At 47.8% G+C, this 21,351-nt stretch overlaps 1 protein-coding gene across 4 annotated transcripts; it reads right to left on the bottom strand.

The window, feature by feature from the left end:
• Window positions 1–526: 526 nt before the first annotated feature.
• LOC310851194 (surfactant protein C-like) lies at window positions 527–16,132 on the bottom strand. Of its 4 annotated transcripts, none has more exons than XM_083753432.1 (8): window positions 15,772–16,132; window positions 11,466–11,792; window positions 10,595–10,732; window positions 8,317–8,418; window positions 6,476–6,576; window positions 1,891–4,244; window positions 1,142–1,525; window positions 527–1,090 (listed from the first exon to the last, which is right to left on the bottom strand). In XM_083753432.1, exons 1-5 carry the CDS (start codon window positions 15,832–15,834, stop codon window positions 6,544–6,546), a joined length of 663 nt encoding a protein of 220 aa, XP_083609558.1. In that variant the 5' UTR covers window positions 15,835–16,132; the 3' UTR covers window positions 527–1,090; window positions 1,142–1,525; window positions 1,891–4,244; window positions 6,476–6,543. The 4 variants fall into 4 exon arrangements, with proteins under 4 accessions (XP_083609558.1, XP_083609556.1, XP_083609557.1 ...); XM_083753430.1 differs by having other exon boundaries at window positions 6,476–6,587; window positions 15,772–15,930; XM_083753431.1 differs by having other exon boundaries at window positions 527–1,525; window positions 6,476–6,578; window positions 15,772–15,930.
• Between the last annotated feature and the right edge of the window lie 5,219 nt (window positions 16,133–21,351).

Here is a 21,351-nt window from a genome sequence, read left to right on the forward strand (position 1 = left end):
TTGGAAAACCGCTCCTTGGCATTAATGCTGCTCACAAGGAATGCGGGGGGTGATAACCGACTGCAGCCCCCCTTGTCTGCACCAATCAGATGCTCAGCACCATTGCTGATGATACTGAGGGCTTCTTCTTTCAGGTGCTGAGTGGTGCTTTTATACAGGGGTGCAGCTTATGTTGCAACCCGCTGAGGTTTGACTGGGGGCCTGGTGGGATATTTCTCTTCTGGGTTTTCTGTGGCGGCATAATTTTAATAGAAGAATTATGCCATATTTGCAAATATCTGCACCCCTGTAATTCACTTTATTTTGCTGTTTTTAAGGAAATAAATGGTTGGATTTAATAATCAAACGGCTACTTTTGCTCCAAATAAATATGTCCCTTTTCTGTTTGTTTGCTTCCCTTGCCAGCCTCAACAGGATCAGTCACAGAAACAACCTAATTTTTATTTATAGGTGCTGGTGTGTTGGGACAATGCAACCCTAATCTCTGCCCACTGCACATTGTAATAAAGCAACTTCGTTCAGGACAGCAGGAGCAAATGCTTTTATTGAAAGTAACTCTCAATCCAAACAGAGTAGCAAAGTCACAAACTTTCCATGTAAATAGCGACTTTATGAAAGCAGTGAGGATAATCTGCGATGGAGGGGTTTTTTTGCAAGCGAATTGCCTGCACGAGGGTGCCCTCTGCAGGTGGAGCAAAGCAAGTCCCCAAGCAAATTTGGACAGAAAGGGAATTTTCTGTGTGCTCTTTCCATTTCCTGGCCAGGGCTAACCGGCAGTCAACTAATGAGGCCAAGCAAAGGTCACTGAAGGCGGTTTAGGTTCATCCTGTCCCACAAGGGCAGCACAGGCTTGTATGAGAGGCCATAGAGGGCTTCCACCCCACATCTTAGGTAGGTCTCTGGTGGGAGAAGCAGGAATGGGAGGTTGGAGCCTGTGGGCTTAACTGAGGACAAACCAACCCTTTACAGTATACTGTATTTTTTGCTCTATAAGATGCACTAGACCATAAGACGCACCTAGTTTTTGGACGAGGAAAACAAGAAAAAAAAATATTCTGAATCTCAGAAGCCAGAACACCAAGAGGGATCGCTGCGCAGTGAAAGCAGCAATCCCTCTTGCTGTTCTGGCTTCTGGGATAGCTGCGCAGCCTGCATTCGCTCCATAAGACGCACACACATTTCCCCTTACTTTTTAGGAGGAAAAAAGTGAGTGTTATAGAGCAAAAAATATGGTATACAATATCTTTATTGTCATTGTCCCATACAGAACAATGAAATTGGAAATCTACATAAAACATTCAAAAACCCCTAAAAACTCTGAAACCCCATTTTAAAATACAATATACTATAGAGACTCCTTATACTGCGTTTAGAACCAGAATTGCATTTGCGTAGAAACTGTTTCTGAGGCGGTTAGTCCTGGTCTTTATAACCCCTATACCTTCTTCCAGAGGGCAGAAGCTGAAAGAGATCATTTCCGGGGTGTGTACTATCCTACGCTATCTCTGCAGCTTTCTTATGGCACCTGACAGCATAAAAGATAAAGGGACCCCTGACCGTTAGGTCCAGTTGTGACCGACTCTGGGGTTGCGACGCTCATTTCACTTCAGTGGCTGAGGGAGCCAGCATACAGCTTCTGGGTCATGTGGCCAGCATGACTAAGCCACTTCTGGTGAAACCAGAGCAGCACACGGAAACACTGTTTACCTTCCTGCAGGAGTGGTACCTATTTATCTACTTGTACTTTGACGTGCTTTCGAACTGCTAGGTTGGCAGGAGCTGGGAGAGAGCAATGGGAGCTCACCCCGTCTAGGGGATTTGAACCGCCAACCTTCTGATCGGCATGTCCTAGGCTCTGTGGTTTAACCCACAGTGCCACCCGCAACCCACCTGACACCATAGATTTGATCTAATAATTTGAGCACTGAGCAAGAGTGGGGTGTCCAGCTCATGTCCCACAAGAACTGAATGTACAGTTCGGGATGTGCCATGGGATATTCTGGGCAGCCCTGGTTTTCTATTATTTATTACATCGATATCTCACCTTTTCCGTCCAAGGCCCTCAAGGTGGTGTACGCGCCTCGCCTCTCCCCTTGCTCATTTAGTCCCCACAACAACCCTGTGAGGTAGGTTAGGCTGAGAGGCAGTGACTGGCCCCCAAAGTGAGCCACATGGTTGAGTAGGGATTTGAACCCTGGTCTCCCAGGTGATTCCAGTCAGACACTGAAATCACTGCACCATTTCAGCTCTCTTTGGTCGATGGGTCTGTGTGGAAACTTCAAACCGGAAGATGACTTAGGGGGTTGTTCCTGTGTGTGCTCCCCACTGAGCTCTTTAAGGTAAGCTCTGCTGAAAACAGCATCCCAGGTGCCTGATGTGAAGGGCCAGCATTGGGGTATTCTTAGAGGTTGCTTCTAGCCACAGCTTTCATTTTCCTCTGGCGCTGCCTTCCCCAACCTGGTGCCCTCCAAATGTTTTGGATTACAACTCGCACCAGCCCCAGGGATCATGGCCATGTGGTGCTGGGGGTCCCAAAGCTCCTTGAGGGACCAGGATTTGAGGGAGGCTAGTTCAAAGGAAAATGCGCTCGGCCAAACCTCCCCATGATTGAAGTCTTGGGACAACCAAGACTTGAGAAGGAGGATGGAACCATCAATTGCCCCCCTCTTCCAAGCGACAGCTAACTCTTTCTCCTGGCTCTTGCCTCTTCTCAGATCAGCTGCCTGCAAGGAGGCAATAACCCGTAACAATCTATTATTCACCACTTCCTGAAACTCTACAGCTGCCACTTTGGGTTAGTGTAAATTGGGCAGCTATCATTTATTTAAGTGCTTTCCCATTTTTGCTTGTGTCCAACCAGACATGATAATAACCTGGGGAGATGAGGAGCTTGGGGGGAAAGCTCCAGCTTCTTTCTGAATTCTTCTCTCTCTCTCTCTCTCTCTCTCTCTCTCTCTCTCTCTCTCTCCCCTACCCCACATGCAGAGACATCCCTCCCCTATGTGAGGCAGTGGGTCTGGATGCTAATTATGCCAGGAAGCATTGGCAAGAGCAAGTTGGGCTTTCGGCTGTGTAGATAAGAGCAAGAAGAGAGAGAGGGGCCCTGGGCCCTGAAAGAGAGAGGGCAGGCACCTGGGCATGTTGGCGTGGCCACTGAAATTCATAACTGCACCAGTGAGCCTGCAATCTAGGGGGCTCACTCCCCCCCCCCCCCCGTGCTCAGGACTACCTTTGTGGTCCCAGCTTGAGGTGTTCATAATAGGCATGAACTTGGGAAGGATGAATCTGTCCGTATTGGTTTCCCATATTTAATCTGAAATTCAGTTCTCCCCATTTCCACATCAGTTTGCAGCCTTTTAAATTCTTTTTTTAAAGGGGCCTCACAAAATCTCATCACCGTTTTAATGGGCATTTCTCCATATGCACACAATTTTAATGCAATTTTGCTCAATACATGCATCATTGCAAGCAATTTCTCCTAATATAATGCATTATTGTATGTTATTTGCACCAAAAAAGCAAAAAAAAAAAAAAAAACCTGCAAGAAGATCAAACCTCTCCATTCTTAAGGAAATCAGCCCTGAGTGCTCACTGGAAGGACAGATCCTGAAGCTGAGGCTCTAATACTTTGACCACCTCATGAGAAGACTCCCTGGAAAAGACCCTGATGTTGGGAAAGATGGAGGGCATAAGGAGAAGGGGACGACAGAGGACGAGATGGTGGGACAGTGTTCTCGAAGCTACCAGCATGAGTTTGACCAAACTGCGGGAGGCAGTGGAAGACAGGAGTGCCTGGCGTGCTCTGGTCCATGGGTCACGAAGAGTCGGACACGACTAAACAACAACAGCACATTTTTTAATGCACCTTTTCTCCTAAGCCACAGATATATATTTTTGTGTGCACATCTTGGCTGGAGAATTTCCTTGCAAACTTCGGAGAAGTGCAGATTTCAAAGGCTGTTTTGGATTCTGTGTGAACTGAGCCGGTTCCTATTCAAATGCAGAGTGAAACAGATTTCTTCCCCCACCCCCATCAGAAACCCAGGAAGCCACTTTCCTGCCTTTGTGCCCCTCAATAATGTCGAAAGCCACCATAGGTCAAATCTCTTACAGAATTAGCTGTGTGATCCCTCCTGAAGCAAAAACCCAGAAAGCCACCTGAGATTGAGCTCTATGCAAGGGGAGTCCAGGGGAAGCAGCATTCTTGCAATTCTCCGGAGAGTTGAAGCCCTTCCAGCATGCACCTGCAAGGCATAAGAAAGTACCGTATTTTTTGCTCTATAAGACGCACCAGACCATTAGACGCACCTAGTTTTTGGAGGAGGAAAACAAGAAAAAAAAATATTCTGTATCCCAGAAGCCAGAACAGCAAGAGGGATCGCTGCGCAGTGAAAGCAGCAATCCCTCTTGCTGTTCTGGCTTCTGGGATAGCTGCGCAGCCTGCATTCGCTCCATAAGATGCACACACATTTCCCCTTACTTTTTAGGAGGGGAAAAGTGAGTCTTATAGAGCAAAAAATACGGTAAAACAGTCCTGTTGAGTCAGACCAATGGCCCATCTAGTCCAGCCTCCTGTTTTCACAGCTGCAAACCTGATGCCCATAATGGGATGCCCGCAAGCAGGATTCGAACACAAGATCCCTCTGCCCTCTTATGGTTTCCAGCAACAGGCAAGTCCCAACTGATACATGTACATGTGCTAACTTGTGGGCCCATAGACTTGTGAGCATATGGAGGGGGGGGGCGTGTATGTGTGCTGTGCTCTGCCAAAATCTGTCCTCCAGTTTCTAGGAAGATTTCAACCCCTGCGAAAGAGGCTTCCATTTTCTACGTATGTTTCCGGGTATAATTCAAAGTGTTGTTGCTGACCTTTAAAGCCCTAAATGGCCTCAGCCCTGTATACCTGAAGGAGAGTCTCCACCCCCATCATTCTGCCCAGATGCTGAGGTCCAACTCTGAGGGCCTTCTGCCGGTTCCCTCACTGCGAGAAGCCAGGTTACAGGGAACCAGGCAGAGGGCCTTCTCGGTAGTGGCACCTGCCCTGTGGAACGCCCTCCCATCAGATGTCAAGGAGATAAGTAACTATACAACCTTTTGAAGACGTCGGAAGGCAGCCCTGTACAGTGGTACCTTGGTTCTCGAACTTAATCCGTTCCAGGAGTCCGATCGACTCCTGAAAGCATTCGAAAACCAAGGCTCAGTTTCCAGTTGGCTGCAGGAACCTCCTGCACTCAAGTGGAAGCCGTGTTGGATGTTTGGCTTCTGAAAAATATTCACAAACCAGAACACTTACTTCTGGGTTTGCAGTGTTTGGGAGCCAAGCCATTCAAGTACCAAGGTACCACTTGTATAGAGATGCTTTTTATGTTTAATGCCTTATTATGTTTTTGTATATGCTGAAAGCAGCACAGAGTACAATTCTATGATTCTTGGGTTGCCAAGGTTGGGATATTTATTTTTATTATTATTATTATTATTATTATTATTATTATTATTATTATTAATTTGTATGCTATCCTATACCCACAGGTCTCAGGGTGTATAAGAGTTTTCCTTCCTCTATCCGGCTACAGCCTCCCCTGCTGCCTACATTTCCTGATCCAAAACAGAGGCCCAGAAGAGGGCAGCCAAGGAGGTGGACGAAGCACAGGCCATGGGTAGGGTCATTTGTAGGACGACCCAAGGGACACTCACAATTTCTGGGCTGACACAGAAACGAGGGAAGCTTTACCCCAAACCCTGCACCCCTCACTCAAGATTTTCACTGACATTTTCTCTCCCCTTGGATCAGTTTCCTTTTTTGTTGTTATGTACTGAGTTGAATAGGATCAAAAAGGCAGCAGTCTGATTGGTCCTAGAACAATAGGATTCAGAATGCAGCAGTCTGATTGGTCCTAGAACAATAGGATCCAGAATGCAGCAGTCTGATTGGTCCTAGAACAATAGGATCCAGAATGCAGCAGTCTGATTGGCCCTAGAACAATAGGATCCAGAATCAGCAGTCTGATTAGTCCCAGAATAGGATTCAGAATGCAGCAGTCTGATTGGTCCTAGAACAATAGGATCCATACTGAACAATAGGATCCATACTGCAGCAGTATGATTGGTCCACAGGAGCCACCCAATTCAACTCCAGGTGGAAGAGAATCCGCAACCTGATTGGCCTACAGGAGAATCCCGGAATTAGCCAATCATGTGGGCCCCATTGTGTAAATAATGTATATAAAGCAGACAGTCTGGGGGAATTTCCATTCCTCCTTACCACTATGAGCTGAATAAACAGCATGAAATCCACTCTTGACTCCGAGTATATTTCACTTGTTAACAGAGAAATGGTTTAAAAATGGGAAAGGGTCAGAGAAATTTGCAGCACAGCACTAGTGTGTCTAGGTGGAAGCTGTTAGGGCATGAAGTTATAACTCTTCAATTTCTGAGCATCTCTAATCTCTAATCCACACTTTTCTTTATCACTCACCTCACTAAATCTGAAAGACTGGAACGTGACTGCAGAGGATGTTAAATGTGGTGCCCAAGATGGAGCGATCAACCAGAGTTGTCAGGAATGCCTCCTTCTCCCTCAGAGAAGTCTAGAAGACAGGAGAGGTTATTTTGTATTTTATGAATAAATGTACTCTTTTTGGTGCTTGCTAAAAAAAATCCTGTTTCGACAAGCCCACCCAGTTGCTTAGAAAGTTGAGGTAATGCTAATCTGTTTTAGTATTTAAACCTTTTTAAAAAAATCTTATTAGTTTTCAATTACAATAATCCAATAAAAGCCTCATTATAACAATGCCAATTGGTAATACCATTAAAAATACCAATAATTCAAAAGCCAAATTATATAATTTAGGTGGCCCCTGGTGTGATGGTTTGATGATTTGAGGATTTACTATATTTCTCGTTCCAAAATCTTACAAATTTCCTTTACACTCCGGTCAGAATATCAAACCCTGCAATTTTAACGAATTCCATTTGCATTAACACATTGAATGATTTATAGTCCTACAGGTGAGCATTTTAACTTTTGCAAGTTTTAAAGAAGGGTTGTGACTCTTTTTCTTGATTTTACTATTTTATCTTTATTTTGTAAACCACTTTGAGCTTTTTCTTTTTAACAATCAAGCAGTGTATAAATTTAATGAAATAAATAAATAGATAGATAATAATAACACCTCAAAGAGGTTTAGAAAAAAAGATAAAACAATAAAATTATCATGAAGAAAAAATTTACAGCAATAATTTAAGACTTCTGAAAAGTTAAAGTAACAATGGGCAGATAAAAACTTGCACCAATTTTCTACACATCTGGATAAAAGTAAAGGGACCATTAGGTCCAGTCGTGGCCGACTCTGGGGTTGCGGCGCTCATCTCGCTTTATTGGCCGAGGGAGCCGGCGTACAGCTTCCGGGTCATGTGGCCAGCAGGACTAAGCCGCTTCTGGCAAACCAGAGCAGCACACGGAAACACTGTTCACCTTCCCGTCGGAGTGGTACCTATTTATCTACTTGCACTTTGACGTGCTTTCAAACTGCTAGGTTGGCAGGAGCAGGGACCAGGCAACGGGAGCTCACCCTGTCACGGGGATTCAAACTGCAACCCCAGAGTTGGCCACGACTGGACCTAATGGTCAGGGGTCCCTTTACCTTTACCTTTAACCCTGACTGGACTCAGTATTGTACCATGTAGGGCCTGCGTGGTGCCAGTGAGAAACAAAGTAGTGGCACAGGGATCAATAGATGGTGAAACGTCCGGGGACCCTGTGTGATCGCCACAGGAAGCGCCACATAGAGCACACTGCAGTAGTCCAGTCTTGAAGTCACCAGTACATGAACTACTGCAACTGCTTTGCCCTCCTTCGTAAGAAGAGTCCCGTGGAAGAAGAAGGGAGTGCGTCTCTGACTCCACCACTGTCTGCTCATCATCTGCCTACCGTGCGTTTGCCACCCTCAACCCACAAAGACTTTCGGATGAGGAGGTCCAAGAGTTCCTAACCCAGTGGTGGCTGGTGCTCCTTGGAACTAATGGGGCGGAAGGCAGGGAGGCCAGCAGCAGGTGGCGCTAGAGCCAACGACCGGCAAAGCAGACGCCTCCCACTTCTGTCCACACACCCCTCCTCTTCCCTGCTGAGTTCTACAAAGGGCAACACTGAGACAAAGGAAATGGACAGACAGGTCTACCCTGCTGGCCTGGTTGTCAGTTAGGGGGAAGCGAGTAAGGGCTGGCTGAGTTTTGTGGGGCAGGGGCCCCCTTGCCCAAATGGAGTAGCCGCTGCTCTTCTTCAAACCACTTCCACCTTCAGAAGGTTCCTGCCCTCACCTGGAATTCCTTGAGGATCGTGTCCAGGCCTTGGATGTTTTCCTTGTCCATCTTGGTGACATAGCAGGCTTGTCCGGGCCAAGGTTTGTAGCCAATCAGCAACTGGGAGTGACAGAGCAGGTACTTTCAGTTATATGTCATTACCCAGTGTAATACCTTTGATATTCTTCAGTATGCTTCCATTGCTTCTGCAGAATATCAAAGGTATTACACTGGGTAATGCAAAATGGAAGCAAGAAGAAATACCGACGAAAGAAGAATGGCAGACAAAATTAATGGATAAAATGACAGGAAGGATTCGAAACCTGCAGGACCAGAGATTTACAGAAGATTGGAAGAAATATAAAAATTATTTGAAGAGCAACTGTAATCAACAAATTACGCTAGTAGGACTACAAGAAGTTTTGTAAGGAGAAATATATGAAATATTGCAAAGAAGAGAAAGAAAAGAGATATTAGTTATGAGATTTAAAAGTAATAGTGAATATAAGAAATGTAAATTAAGTGAATAGTATAGATTGTAAAATTTTCAGATGTGATTAAGGGAAGTAAAAAATTGTATAAGATGTAAAAGTACGTTTAATTATTGTTGAAAATTATATGTTGAAAAACTGATAAAAATTATATATATATTTATAAAAGATATTCTGCAGTATGTACACAGTCAGATGCCAAGGCATCTGTTGACAAGAAAAGCTTTTCTCCCTCATAGCACTATAATTTGCGGGTGTCCAATGAAACTGGATGATGGAAGTTTCAGGACAGATAAAAGAAAGTGCTTCTTAGCGCAAAGTTAAACTATGGAACTCCCTCCCACAGGAGGCAGTTATGGGCACCAACCTGGATGGCTTTAAAAGAGGGTTAGACAAATTCATGGAGGAGGAGAGGGCTATCGATGGCTCCTAGCCAGGATGGCTCTGCTCTGCCTCCACAGTCAGAGACAACAATGCTTCTGAATACCAGTTGCCAGAAACCACAGGAAGGGAAAGCGCTCTTGTGATTGAATCCTGCTTATGGGTTTCCTTTTGGGGCATCTGGTTGGTCACTGTGACACACTGTGGCCCAGACCCATCCAGCCCTATTGAAGAGGCTGCTCATGAGGCCGGAGGAACACCACCCAGCTATTGATTGATTGATCTAATACAGGGGTCCCCAAACTAAGGCCCGTGGGCCAGATAAGGCCCGAGGGACTCATTTATCCGGCCCGCAGCGACCCCCGCCATCCGCTGCCCACTCTTACTGGCACTGTGCTGCACGGCTGCCCACTTCTGGGTCGGAGGAGCACCGGAAATAGCTTGTGTGCATGCGTTATTTGTGCATGCGCAAGCGTTATTTCCGGTGCACATCTGGGTTGGAGGAGGCCCGTGCATATGCACACAAGCTATTTCCGGTGCTCCTCTGACCCGGAAGTGCGCTGAAAATAGCGTATGGGCAGTTGCTCCCCTGCCCTTTGGCCCACCGTGCGATTGGCGCTGGAGACACCGGCCCGAGGCGCTGACCCCTGATCTAATATGCTGTAAACCACTTTGAGATTGTTATTAAAAATATAAAGCGGGGTGGAGGGGGGGGGGAGGATGATGGATTAGATGGGCCCTTGGCCTGATCCAGCAGCCTGTGGCCTGCCAGATATTTTGGTCTACAACTCCCATGATCCCTAGCTAACAGGACCAGTGGTCAGGGATGATGGGAACTGTAGTCCAAAACATCTGGAGGGCCGAAGGTTGGGGATGCCTGTCTTAGGTTCTTATACCAGTTTTCAGGTTTGGGTACAGATGGCATGGAAATGGGTGTGCTCTTCTTTTTGTAAAAATGGAGGTGTTGGTTGTACTCACACCTTGATAAAAATACTGTGGATGCTAGGTCAAAATGACTACCATGGACAGCAAAAAAAAAAAAAAAAGGGTGTGTGTGTGTGCCAGTACTCTGTACCAAAACGAAAGAAAGAAAAAGGCAATGTCTGAAAGGAAGGTGGCTTCGTTTTCTAGGTCAGCTCAGATTGTAAATTCCCTCTTTGCTAAAGCTAAAAGTTGCCAGGTAAAACTCTCCTTAAAATTCTCTCACATGAATTTGTGAATATGGCTCCCACCCAGCCTGGGTTGGCCCTATCATTGGGCAAAGTGAGGTGATGGCCTCAGGCGGCAAATGCTGTGGGGTGGAGAATGGTGGCTTGGCTTTTGAGCATTCAGAAGCAAAGTATAAATAGCCTGATGCGGCGGGAGTTAAATATGCCCTGGTGCAGTGTAGATGTGGCACAACTCACTTGCCAGTTGCCCCTCACCTTGCTGAAGTCATAAATGACTGTGGCTGGATCGTTAGTCTGGTCCTTGACGTAGAAAGTGGCCGCTTCTTCCATATTGACAGAGAGGTTCAGCTGCGAGTCTCCTCCTTCCAGGCCCTCAATGGTCATCTGCAAAACCTGCAAGTGATGGAGTGTGTTAACAAGAGGTACCTTGTTCCCCCTTCTTTCCAGCAACAACTACTCCCAGGAGTAGCATCCCCTGCCTTCCTGCGGGCCCCAATCCTTGGCAAACTCACTGACCAAGGGCCTAGACTTCCGTAGCTAAAAGATTATGATCCATGCCCAAAAGCTGGAAGTATCATCAAACTTGGAGAACCCCACAGTTTGCGGAGGTATGACCCCTCCCTGGTGGGTAGGAACTAAGCATGCTTAGCGGACACTGAATTTTCACTGCTGGTTGGAGGACAGGCAGGTAGAAAACCAGGGGAGGATATGTAATGGAATATCCTGGAAAAGGTCATGGCTGGCTGGAGCCTCAAACAGGAACACATCACGCTGCAACATTTTGTCCTAGGCTCCGCTCATTTCACACCTTTCCTAATCCTGATCTTGTTGGCACTACAGCCTAGAACAGGCATAGGTAACTCGGCCCTCCAGATGTTTTGGGAGGACTACAATTCCCATCATCCCTGACCACGGGTCTTCTAGTTAGGGATGATGGGAGTTGTAGTCCCAAAAGATCTGGAGGGCAAGTTTGCCTATGCCTGGCCTAGAACCACAGAATTGTAGAGTTGGAGGGTCACCTAGGTCAACCCCCTAAAAACCTTCACCACCCCTGAACATTGGCCATGCTAGTTGGTGTCCCACAACACCTGCCCCAAATGTCCCATGGCACCCTCGCTCTGCTCACCGCCTCCGTGTGCACCTGGGTGACGTAGAGGCCCATCAGGAGAGCCCCCACGATGATCACCACGATGAGGACGACGATCACCACGATGATCAGGAGCCTCTTGATGTGCACGGGGCAGCTGGGCATCTTGGGCAGGTGGAGCAGGAGTCTGGGCAGGCAGCAGCACCAGCGGCAGCAGCAGGCGCAGCTGGGGGGGCAGCAGCTGGGGCAGCAGTTGGGGCAGCAGCCGCAGCAGGTGGGGCAGGAGCCAAAGCAATCGCAGCCGCAGCAGTCGCAACAGCCGCAGCAGGGGCAGCCCACAAACTCCGGGTCCAGGGCATGGTAGTCCTTGCAGAGGGGGAGAGAAGAAGAAGAAGACGAGTTTGGATTTGATATCCCGCTTTATCACAACCCGAAGGAGTCTCAAAGCGGCTCACATTCTCCTTTCCCTTCCTCCCCCACAACAAACACTCTGTGGGGTGAGTGGGGCTGAGAGACTTCAGAGAAGTGTGACTGGCCCAAGGTCACCCAGCAGCTGCAAGTGGAGGAGCAGGGAAGCGAACCCAGTTCACCAGATTACGAGTCCACCGCTCTTAACCACTACACCACACTGGCTCTCACCAGAATTGGGTGTGATACATGCAGAGACTTGTTTTCAGGTGCTTTACAAATCCCAAATAAATGCCAACTTGGGTTGGAGTGTGTGTCAGTCTAGACCAGGGGTCAGCAAACTTTTTGAGAAGGGGGCCGGTCCACTGTCCCTCAGACCTTGTGGGGGGCCGGACTATATTGGGGGGGGGGTATGAATGAATTCCTATGCCCCACAAATAACCCAGAGATGCATTTTAAATAAAAGGACACATTCTAATCATGTAAAAACACGCTGATTCCTGGACCATTCGCGGGCTGAAGGCGATTGGGCCAATTGGGCCGGATCCGGCCCCCAGGCCTTAGTTTGCCTACCCACGCCTTGAAACTATGTCTTCATAAGACCCGAATGGTACTTTTTAACCTTACTAGGCCTGTATAGTTTTATCTTAAAGCATCTCCTCCTGTGAACAGATGCCGATTTTATGTTTCGTTTCATAAAATTCTCTGTATGCCCATAAAGGTTGATTGATTGATTGAACATAACAGTTTATGTTAACCACTAAGGAAGAAAATAACACGATAAATTCAAAACAGCAACGATTAGTTGCACATTTATTCAAAATCTCGTGAAACTTGTTTATTGTAAGACAATATGGCCATAGGTGGAAACTTGAGGGTCTTCATCAGCATCCCAAAAGAATGAGCCAGGTTGTGTGTGTGTGTGTGTGTGTGTGTGTGAGAGAGAGAGAGAGAGAGAGAGAGAGAGAGAGAGAGAGAGAGATGATCTGGGAGCAGGCTGGGAACTGGCGGCACAGAGCCCTGCTTGTTCTTCTGTACTGGATCCAAGGCTGAGGCTAAAGGAGATGCAAGATCTGTTTGGGTGTGAATGTCTTCTGCTCAGATGTAAATGAAACCATATATCCTAAAGGCACCACAGTCTTTGCCTTCCAAGGAAGCTAAACCTGGGTAGGCACCTGGAAACCCTGGATTTTCTCACCGCTCAGAGATTGGAGTGGCACGTCACAGTATTGAAAGCGGGATTGTGTGTGACCATCATGAACACAAATCATCATGACTGTGAAATGAAAAGGATGTCTGGAGGCTCCCTGGTAGAAATGGGTGGAAGGGATACCAGATATTGCAACACAGTTTTGCACAATCCTCAGCCAAGATCAAGTACCGTATTTTTCGCTCTATAGGACACACTTTTCCCCCTCCAAAAATTAAGGGGAAATGTGTCTGGGTCCTATGGAGCAAATGCAGGCTCTTTGGCTTCAGTGATAGCAACGCAAAGCCTCCGAAGCGCAGAGGGAGCGCTCCCTCCACGCTCCGGAGGCTTCGCGTTGCTTTCGCTGAAGCCTGGAGAGGGAGAGGGGTTGGTGCGCACTCCTGGCTTCAGCAGAGAGGGAGAGCTGCGCAGCGCCCCTTTAGCCAAGCAGGAGGAGAAATGGAAGGGGCTCCGTTTCTCCTGCCGCTTTGCTGAAGGGGCGCTGAGCAGAGTGGGGGAGATTTTTTCCCCTAGTTCTCCCCCTCTAAAACAAGGTGCGTCCTATGGTCCGGTGCGTCCTATAGAGCGAAAAATACGGTATTTCCTGAGTCCCTAGCAGCACAAACCTGTACATGCCAACAGAGAAGCAAGTCCCAGTGAGTTCAGTGGGGATTACTCCCTTGTAAGTGAGTGCAACTAAAGGAAGCCGGTCTTACTTATAACACGCAGGACTCTAAGACTGACCTGAATTTGTCTTTGTTTTCTCAGTTGCTCAAGCTGCACTGCTGCTTATTTAAAAAGGTACCCTAAAGTCTGTAGTAACTGCAAGGTAGATCACAGAACTAAAGTTGGAAAGGACCCCTAGAGTCATCTAGTCTGACCCCTCGCAATGCAGGAAATCCCAGCTAAAGAATCCCGGACAGGTGGCCATCCAACCTCAGTTTAAAAACCTTCAGTGAAGATCTCTGAGTCATGAAAGGAAAAGAACCTGCAGAACTCCTTACCTAGACTAAGCTTACCAGATTTTTTTCAATGATCCGGGGACACTTTAAATAAGTAAGTAAGTAAGTAAGTAAGTAAGTAAGTAAGTAAGTAAATAAATACACGTTCAGGACATTGATGCTGCAGCGATGGTGGTGGCAGAGGGGCGGCCGCCGACTTGACCTCAACTGCCATGTTTTCTCTTCCTCCAAGACTTATATCCCCTTTCTCCATGAGCCTGGGCAGCCCCTGAGTTGTTGGTTCTTCAGTGGTGGTGGTGGGGTAGCGGTGCGCAGTGGGTCAGGCATGGAAGGCAGAGAAGGAGGGCCGAGAGCAGCGGCGGCGAGGCCATTGGAGCATCCCCAATCCCATTCCTAATTGTGTGCAAGCAGGAGGGGGTGGGGATCCCTCAGCTGGGAAGGGAGGCTTCCCGTTGCCTAACTGAGAGATCCCTGCCCCCTCCTGCTTGTACGCAAGTAGGAATTGGGAGGCTGCTCCAATAGGCAGCATGAATCCTCCCTTCACAGTTTACTTGCTGGGGTCAGGGAAGGTGCAGGCAGCCCGGAAACTGCATCTTCGAGCCCCTGCACCACCATCATATGGGGACTTCTGAGCAGCTCCTGAAGCCAGCCAGAGCCAACTGCTCCGGGCTGCTGAGACTGCCACTGATGCGTTTCCCGGGGACATTAGATGAAATACGGGGACATTCCAGGGACGGAATTTGTCCGGGGACTTATTCACAAATCCAGGGACTGTCCCCTGGAAATGAGGACGTCTGGTAACCCTAACCTAGACCGAAAGAAAGACACGTGGACTTCTGGAGGAATACAACACTTTAAACATCCAGAAACGATTATACTTACCTGTATAACATTGTGGAGTCAACTTCCTCAGGAGGTTGTGGACTCTCCTTCATTGCAGGTTTTTAAGCAAAGGTTGGATGGCCATCTGTCATGGATGCTTTAGCTGAGATTCCTGCATTGCAGGAGGTTGGACTGGAGAACCCCTTTGAGTCCCCTTCCAATTCTACACTTCTATGATTGATTCATACATAGACATCTCAGTACAGTGGTACCTTGGGTTACATACGCTTCAGGTTACAGACGCTCCAGGTTACAGACTCTGCTAACCCAGAAATAGTACCTTGGGTTAATAACTTTGCTTCAGGATGAGAACAGAAATTGTGCTCCGGCGGCGCAGCAGCAGCAGGAGGCCCCATTAGCTAAAGTGGTGCTTCAGGTTAAGAACAGTTTCAGGTTAAGAACGGACCTCCGGAACAAATTAAGTACTTAACCCGAGGTACCACTGTACTGACTTTCCCCATTTGTATGTTAGTTTTTGTTGTTATTGTTTGTAAAATGTGATGCGTGGTTTCATTTATCTTGCAAAACCCAATAAAAATATAAATAGGTAGCATCTCCAATGAGGTATTTAGTCCTCGGTCTTGATTAGATACCTTTTTGGATGTATGAGCTGCCTAGATAAATGTATACATTTAAATTAGGATTGGTGGAATTTTCTTATTGTTTCTATCGTCGTCGTCTTGTTAGGTTTGCAGCTTAATAAATAAAGTAGTTGTTTTGAAGACTGCAGATAATAATAAGCATGATCCCACGCATATGCAACAGCCTACAGAGTGCTAAAAATCAGAATATTTATTTTCAGAACGTAGAAAGAAAGAAAGAAAGAAAGAAAGAAAGAAAGAAAGAAAGAAAGAAAGAAAGAAAGAAAGAAAAGACTCCCATCTCAATGCAGGGAGGGACTCACCACTGTTGGTGCTCGGAGCAGAGCTTCTTGCGTGACAATTTCCATCGTCTCCTTGATCTCCATAGCTTGGCTGTGTCTGCAATCCCTGCTCCCAGCCTGCTCTCTGAAGGGAGCATGTCAGATATATATATAGATAGATATGTGGCAGCCTAGAGGGGCAGTGACCCAGGTGGGCTGTGAGTCCTCCAGGCTGCTGACCTGGCTGAGAGCCAGACCTTCACTTGGCTTTTCGGGTGTGAAAACCTAGTTCTCCACCACCAGCCCTTCATACTTCAAAACCAAGTTCCACGGAAGTGGCCAGGGAGGTCCTTGCCATTAAGCCACCTCAAAGGACCCTTGTCCCCAGGAACAGAGCCCTTGTGGTTTAAAGAACTGCAAACATTGGTCTCCTGAGGACTTAAGTGAGGTCCTTATGATGGGACCACCTTGTCCTCATGACGAACATATCTACTCATGGTTAAGGTGCCCTCTTTTCACGTCCTTGACCAGCTCTTTCTTGAAGAGATTGAAATGTTCAAAGTAATTATTTCGAAATCATTTGAGAAACCATGGTGGTGTGGCAGCTAGAGTGCTGGACTTGGATCTGGAAGAAAGACCAGGGTTCAAATCTCCCCTTGGCCATGAAACTCACTGGGTGACCTTGAAGGCCTGTCACTGCCTCTCAGCCTAACCTACCTCACAGGGTTGCTGTGGGGATTAAATGACAGGGAGAACTATGGACGTCACCTTGAGCTCTTGGAGAAAAAGATGGGCTAGAAATGCAATATAAGTAAATGAATAAATTAATAAGCCAGCCTCCTCCCATGAGTCTTTGGGCCAGGGAGCCTCCAGTCTCAGGAGTAGGTCAAATGGATTACTCCACTTGCTCTTGGTTGGACTCCAACTACCATCATCCTCCGTCAGCACAGTCAATGAGGAAGGGTAATGGGAGTTGGAAATCCAGCAAGTTGAAATCTCCACATTGATGCCTCTTGTCCAGCATGATTCTTTTGACATTTCTTCATTATTCCCAGGGAGCGTTCCATATTGTTTAGCAGAGATCAGGTTCTCTATTTGTTCCACGGAGCAGAGGGGTTCAACCCTGAAGTTATTGTTGATGATGATGTTATCTTAATTTATTACCCACCCTTCACCCTAAGGTCCCAGGGCAGGTTACAACAATTTAAAAGTCAACATTAAAATGATTTTTTAAAATTGGACAAATTCACAGAGGTAGCGGCAGGGCCATCTGAAATATATCCAGCGCCGTGGTGCAAAGATCCCTCTGGATCCCTCCCAGAGTTGTCAACCTTTCCCCAAGCCTCTGCAGGGATCGCCATATAGTTGGTGGGGTGCAGCTTCCATCCTAAGCCTCTGCAGGGATGATGATGATGATAATAATAATAATAATAATAATAATAATAATAATAATAATATATTTATACCCTGCCCATCTGCTGGGTTTCCCCAGCCACTTTTGGCCACTTCCAACAAAATATTAAAATATAATAATCTATTAAACATGAAAAGCTTCCCTAAACAGGGCTGCCTTCAGATGTCTTCTAAAAGTCTGGTAGTTGTATTTCTCTTTGACATCTGGTGGGAGGGCGTTCCACAGGGCGGGCGCCACTACCAAGAAGGCCCTCTGTCTGGTTCCCTGTAACCTCACTTCTCACAATGAGGGAACCGCCAGAAGGCCCTCGGTGCTCGACCTCAGTGTCCAGGCAGAATGATGGGGGTGGAGATGCTCCTTCAGATATACTGGACCGAGGCTGTTTAGGGCTTTAAAGGTCAGCACCAACACTTTGAATTGTGTTCGGAAACGTACTGGGAGCCAATGTAGGTCTTTCAAGACCTGTGTTATGTGGTCTCGATGGCCGTTCCCAGTCACCAGTCTAGCTGCCAAATTCTGGATTAATTGTAGTTTCCGGGCCACCTTCAAAGGTAGCCCCACGTAGAGCGCATTGCAGTAGTCCAAGCGGGAGATAACCCGATCATGCACCACTCTGGTGGGGCAGTCTGTGGGCAGATAGGGTCTCATCCTGCGTACCAGATGGAGCTGGTAGACAGCTGCCCTGGACACAGAATTGACATGCGCCTCCATGGACAGCCGTGAGTCCAAAATGACTCCCAGGCTGCGTGCCTGGTTCTTCAGGGGCACAGTTACCCCATTCTCCGCCAACCAGCCAGATGGTTGACGGGGCACAGCTGGCGGGCGTGCAGGGAAAGGGGAGGTTGCTGGCAAAGCCACGCAGCTCCCCCACTCACTGGGGCGCCCCTGAGAGGCCAGGGCCCTGGCGCAACGTGCCAGTAAGCCCAATAGGAAAGACGGCTCTGGGCAGCGGCTACCAACAGCTACTAAGCATGATGGCTATGCTCTGCCTCAGTAAATGCTTCTGAATACCAGTTGGGGAGGGGAAAGTGTTCTGGTGATCAAATCCTGCTTGTGGGTTTCCTGTTAGGACATCTGCTTGGCCACTGTGAGAACAGGTTGCTGGACTAGATGGGCCGTTGGCCTGATCCAGCAGCCTCTTATGTTCTTGAATTCATTGCTCTTTCTGCTCTCACTGCTGGCCTTGATCTTGTGCTCCTCAACCAGCCCCTCTAAGCAATTCCAAAGGTGCAGATTCCAGGGATCCACAAGTACTTTTTCAGGGATTTGGAAAGAGGGTGGCGCTGTGGGTTAAACCACAGAGCCTAGGACTTGCTGATCAGAAGGTCAGTGGTTCGAATCGGGGTGAGCTCCCGTTGCTCAGTCCCTGCTCCTGCCCACCTAGCAGTTCAAAAGCACCTCAAAGTGCAGGTAGATAAATAGATACCGCTCCAGCGGGAAGGTAAACGGCGTTTCCGTGCGCTGCTCTGGTTCGCCAGAAGCAGCTTAGTCATGCTGGCCACATGACCCAGAAGCTGTACGCCGGCTCCCTCTGCCAATAAAGCGAGATGAGCGCCGCAACCCCAGAGTCAGTCATGACTGGACCTAATAGTCAGGGGTCCCTTTACCTTTACCTTAAAGTGTAAAATGGAAAACAAGTGAGGAATGGCAACTTACAGTAAACTGATGATGGAATATGCATAGCTTGCAGACTTAACTTATAGAATAAGAGAACAAGAAGAACATATGTTTAAAGAAGATTGGAAAATGTTTATTGAATATATGGGGGAAAATTGTGTACACTTAAAAACATTGGCAGCATTAAGATAAATTCAACAGTGTAAATAAGTTTTGATGGATGTAATAATGGAATACTGAATGGTTGAGTTTATGTGAAATATGCAGGGATTTATGGGAAACAAACTGAACCGTGGAAAGAGAAGGAGGGAAGTCATTGATATTTTAAGGTTGTTGGAATGAATATTCTAAAACGTGAAATAGAAAAACTTAATAAAAAATTATACAAAAAAGAAAAGAGGTAAAGTGTTTGCTTTTCTGAATCCAACCAACTTCATAATTGGATATGCCCATGTTCTTAGGTGTATTTGTTAGCACAACGTCCTGGCCTGGGTTTCTGGGAAGGCTTCAACGAGCCCTCAAAGAGATCCTTGAGGGAAGTGAGGGCCCTTATAGCCATGCCTGTGCCCTCCTTGAGCCCACCCTCTCCACTGGGTTAAGTGCTCCCCAATCCTGTCATGGGCTGCCCACTAAATTTCCCTGATGTTCCTGCCAAGAGGGTGATGCTTGCGAGGTGCAGCAAGGAGGGTGCCCTCCAGAGAGGGAGCTGACAACCGAAGCACTGTTACAACATCACCAAATGCCTGCTCCCCACTGTGAGTGCGATCCAGAAATAGGCTGCATTGTTATATTGTGTGTTTTTTTAAGGCCTTAACATAAGAAGGGTCTGCTGGATCAGGCCAAGGGTCCATCTAGTCCCCGATGCCTCTGGGAAACCTGCAAGCAGGAACTGAGCACAGTAACCCTTTCCTTCCCTATGATTTCCAGCAACTGGTGTTCAAAGTTGTGGCGATCACACAGGGTCCCCGGACGTTTAACGGTCTATTGATCCCTGTGCCACCACTGTGCTCGCTTCCCTGCTTCCACCAACCAGTTACTCTCTGGTAAAACATTGAGTCCAGTCAGCTGTTAAAAGTGAACCAAAAAACCAAGTGTATTTTACAAACATTAACAAGTTTATGGTTTCTCAGATAATATTCCTGTCAGTATCTTAACTTTAGGGACGTGGGTTAAACCACAGAGCCTAGGACTTGCTGATCAGAAGAGGTTTGTTGTTGACCTTTTTTTAAGAGGTGGGGGACCCCAAAGTTGTTGGCTTTTTAAAAGAAATAGTTGTTTACCTTTAGAACCTTTAGAACGGTTGTGGGACACAGGGACTCCCAGCGCCAACCAAAAGGGGTGCCAGCACCCCAGGCACAGGGGTGTACGAAGGGGGGTGCGGGTTTCATGCTGGGGGGGACAAAATGTCGGGCAGCATGCACAGTCGCCATGCTGTCCACCTGCTGCCCCCTCCTGCATGGCAGTTAACTGTTTTGGCTGCACATGAAGCATCCGGAGTGCCATGTAACATTGTGGGCACTGTGCAACGCATCCTGTTGCGTGTGCCAAGCTGCGGGTTCCTTGGCTGTCAGCGCATGCTCCCAGCACCGTCCAACATGCGGTGCCAGTGCAGAACGATGGGGAATGCAAGTGGCATCAGAGACAACATCTCCAGACAGGATCTGTATGCTCCTATTTGTCAGGTTTTGTTGCTGCCTTCAGTGCTGTCGGCGCGCGGCAGATCCCACCACAACGTTACTCGGCACTCTGGGTGCAGCACCAAAACAGTTAGCTGCCATGCAGCTGGGGCAAGAGCCAACAGCCGAGCCGAGCCTGTTGGAGAGCCATGGGCTCTTCTGCTGCAGGCGGCTCGGCGCGAGTTCAGGGGTGAGTGTTGGAGTCTGGGGAAGAGCCGCCTGCAGCAGAAGAGCCGGTGGCACTCCGACAGGCTCTGCTCCGCTTGAATGTCGGTGGCTCTTCCCCGGACTCCAATGCTTGGCCCTGGACTCGGCCTGGTGTCTCTGAGAGCTCGGCGCCCTGGTGCCGTGCACCCCTAGTGCCAATGGTTAAGATGGCCCTGCTCCTGTTTAGGCTATAGCCAGTGCCAGATTTATGTATAGGCTAAGACGGCTGAATCCTAGAGCCTCTAAATCTAGGGGGCCTTGCCAGCCTGCCCTCTCCCCAGCAGGCAACCTCCCCCTCCCAAAATTGCAAACCCAAGACTTCATGCGAGGGCAGGGCAACTTGGGCCTCTAAATCTAGGGGGCCTCAGCAGCCTGCCATCTCCCCAGTGCCGCAGTCTCCCCTCTCTCAAAATTGGAAACCCAAGACTTCATGCAAGGGCAGGGAAACTCAAGCCCAGCAACTATGAGACTCAGGGCTAGCCAGTGGGGGCCCAATTTGAAGAAGTGGGGCCCAACTTTAGTTTTTTTTTGTAGGGCCCCAGTTCACCGCCCAAGTCTGCAAAATCTCATAGATATAAATAAAATCCATCTAGATTGCCCTGGTGTGGGGGCCCGTTTAGGAGTGGCCTACAGGGCCCAATTTGGCCCAATTGTTCCAATTCCCTTAAGGTCAGCCCTGACGAGTCTGTGCAAGGGTTGGACTGACAA

This window comes from Podarcis gaigeae (genome assembly GCF_964106915.1).
Source record: "Podarcis gaigeae genome assembly, chromosome: 8".
In the NCBI taxonomy this organism is placed as follows: domain Eukaryota; kingdom Metazoa; phylum Chordata; class Lepidosauria; order Squamata; family Lacertidae; genus Podarcis; species Podarcis gaigeae.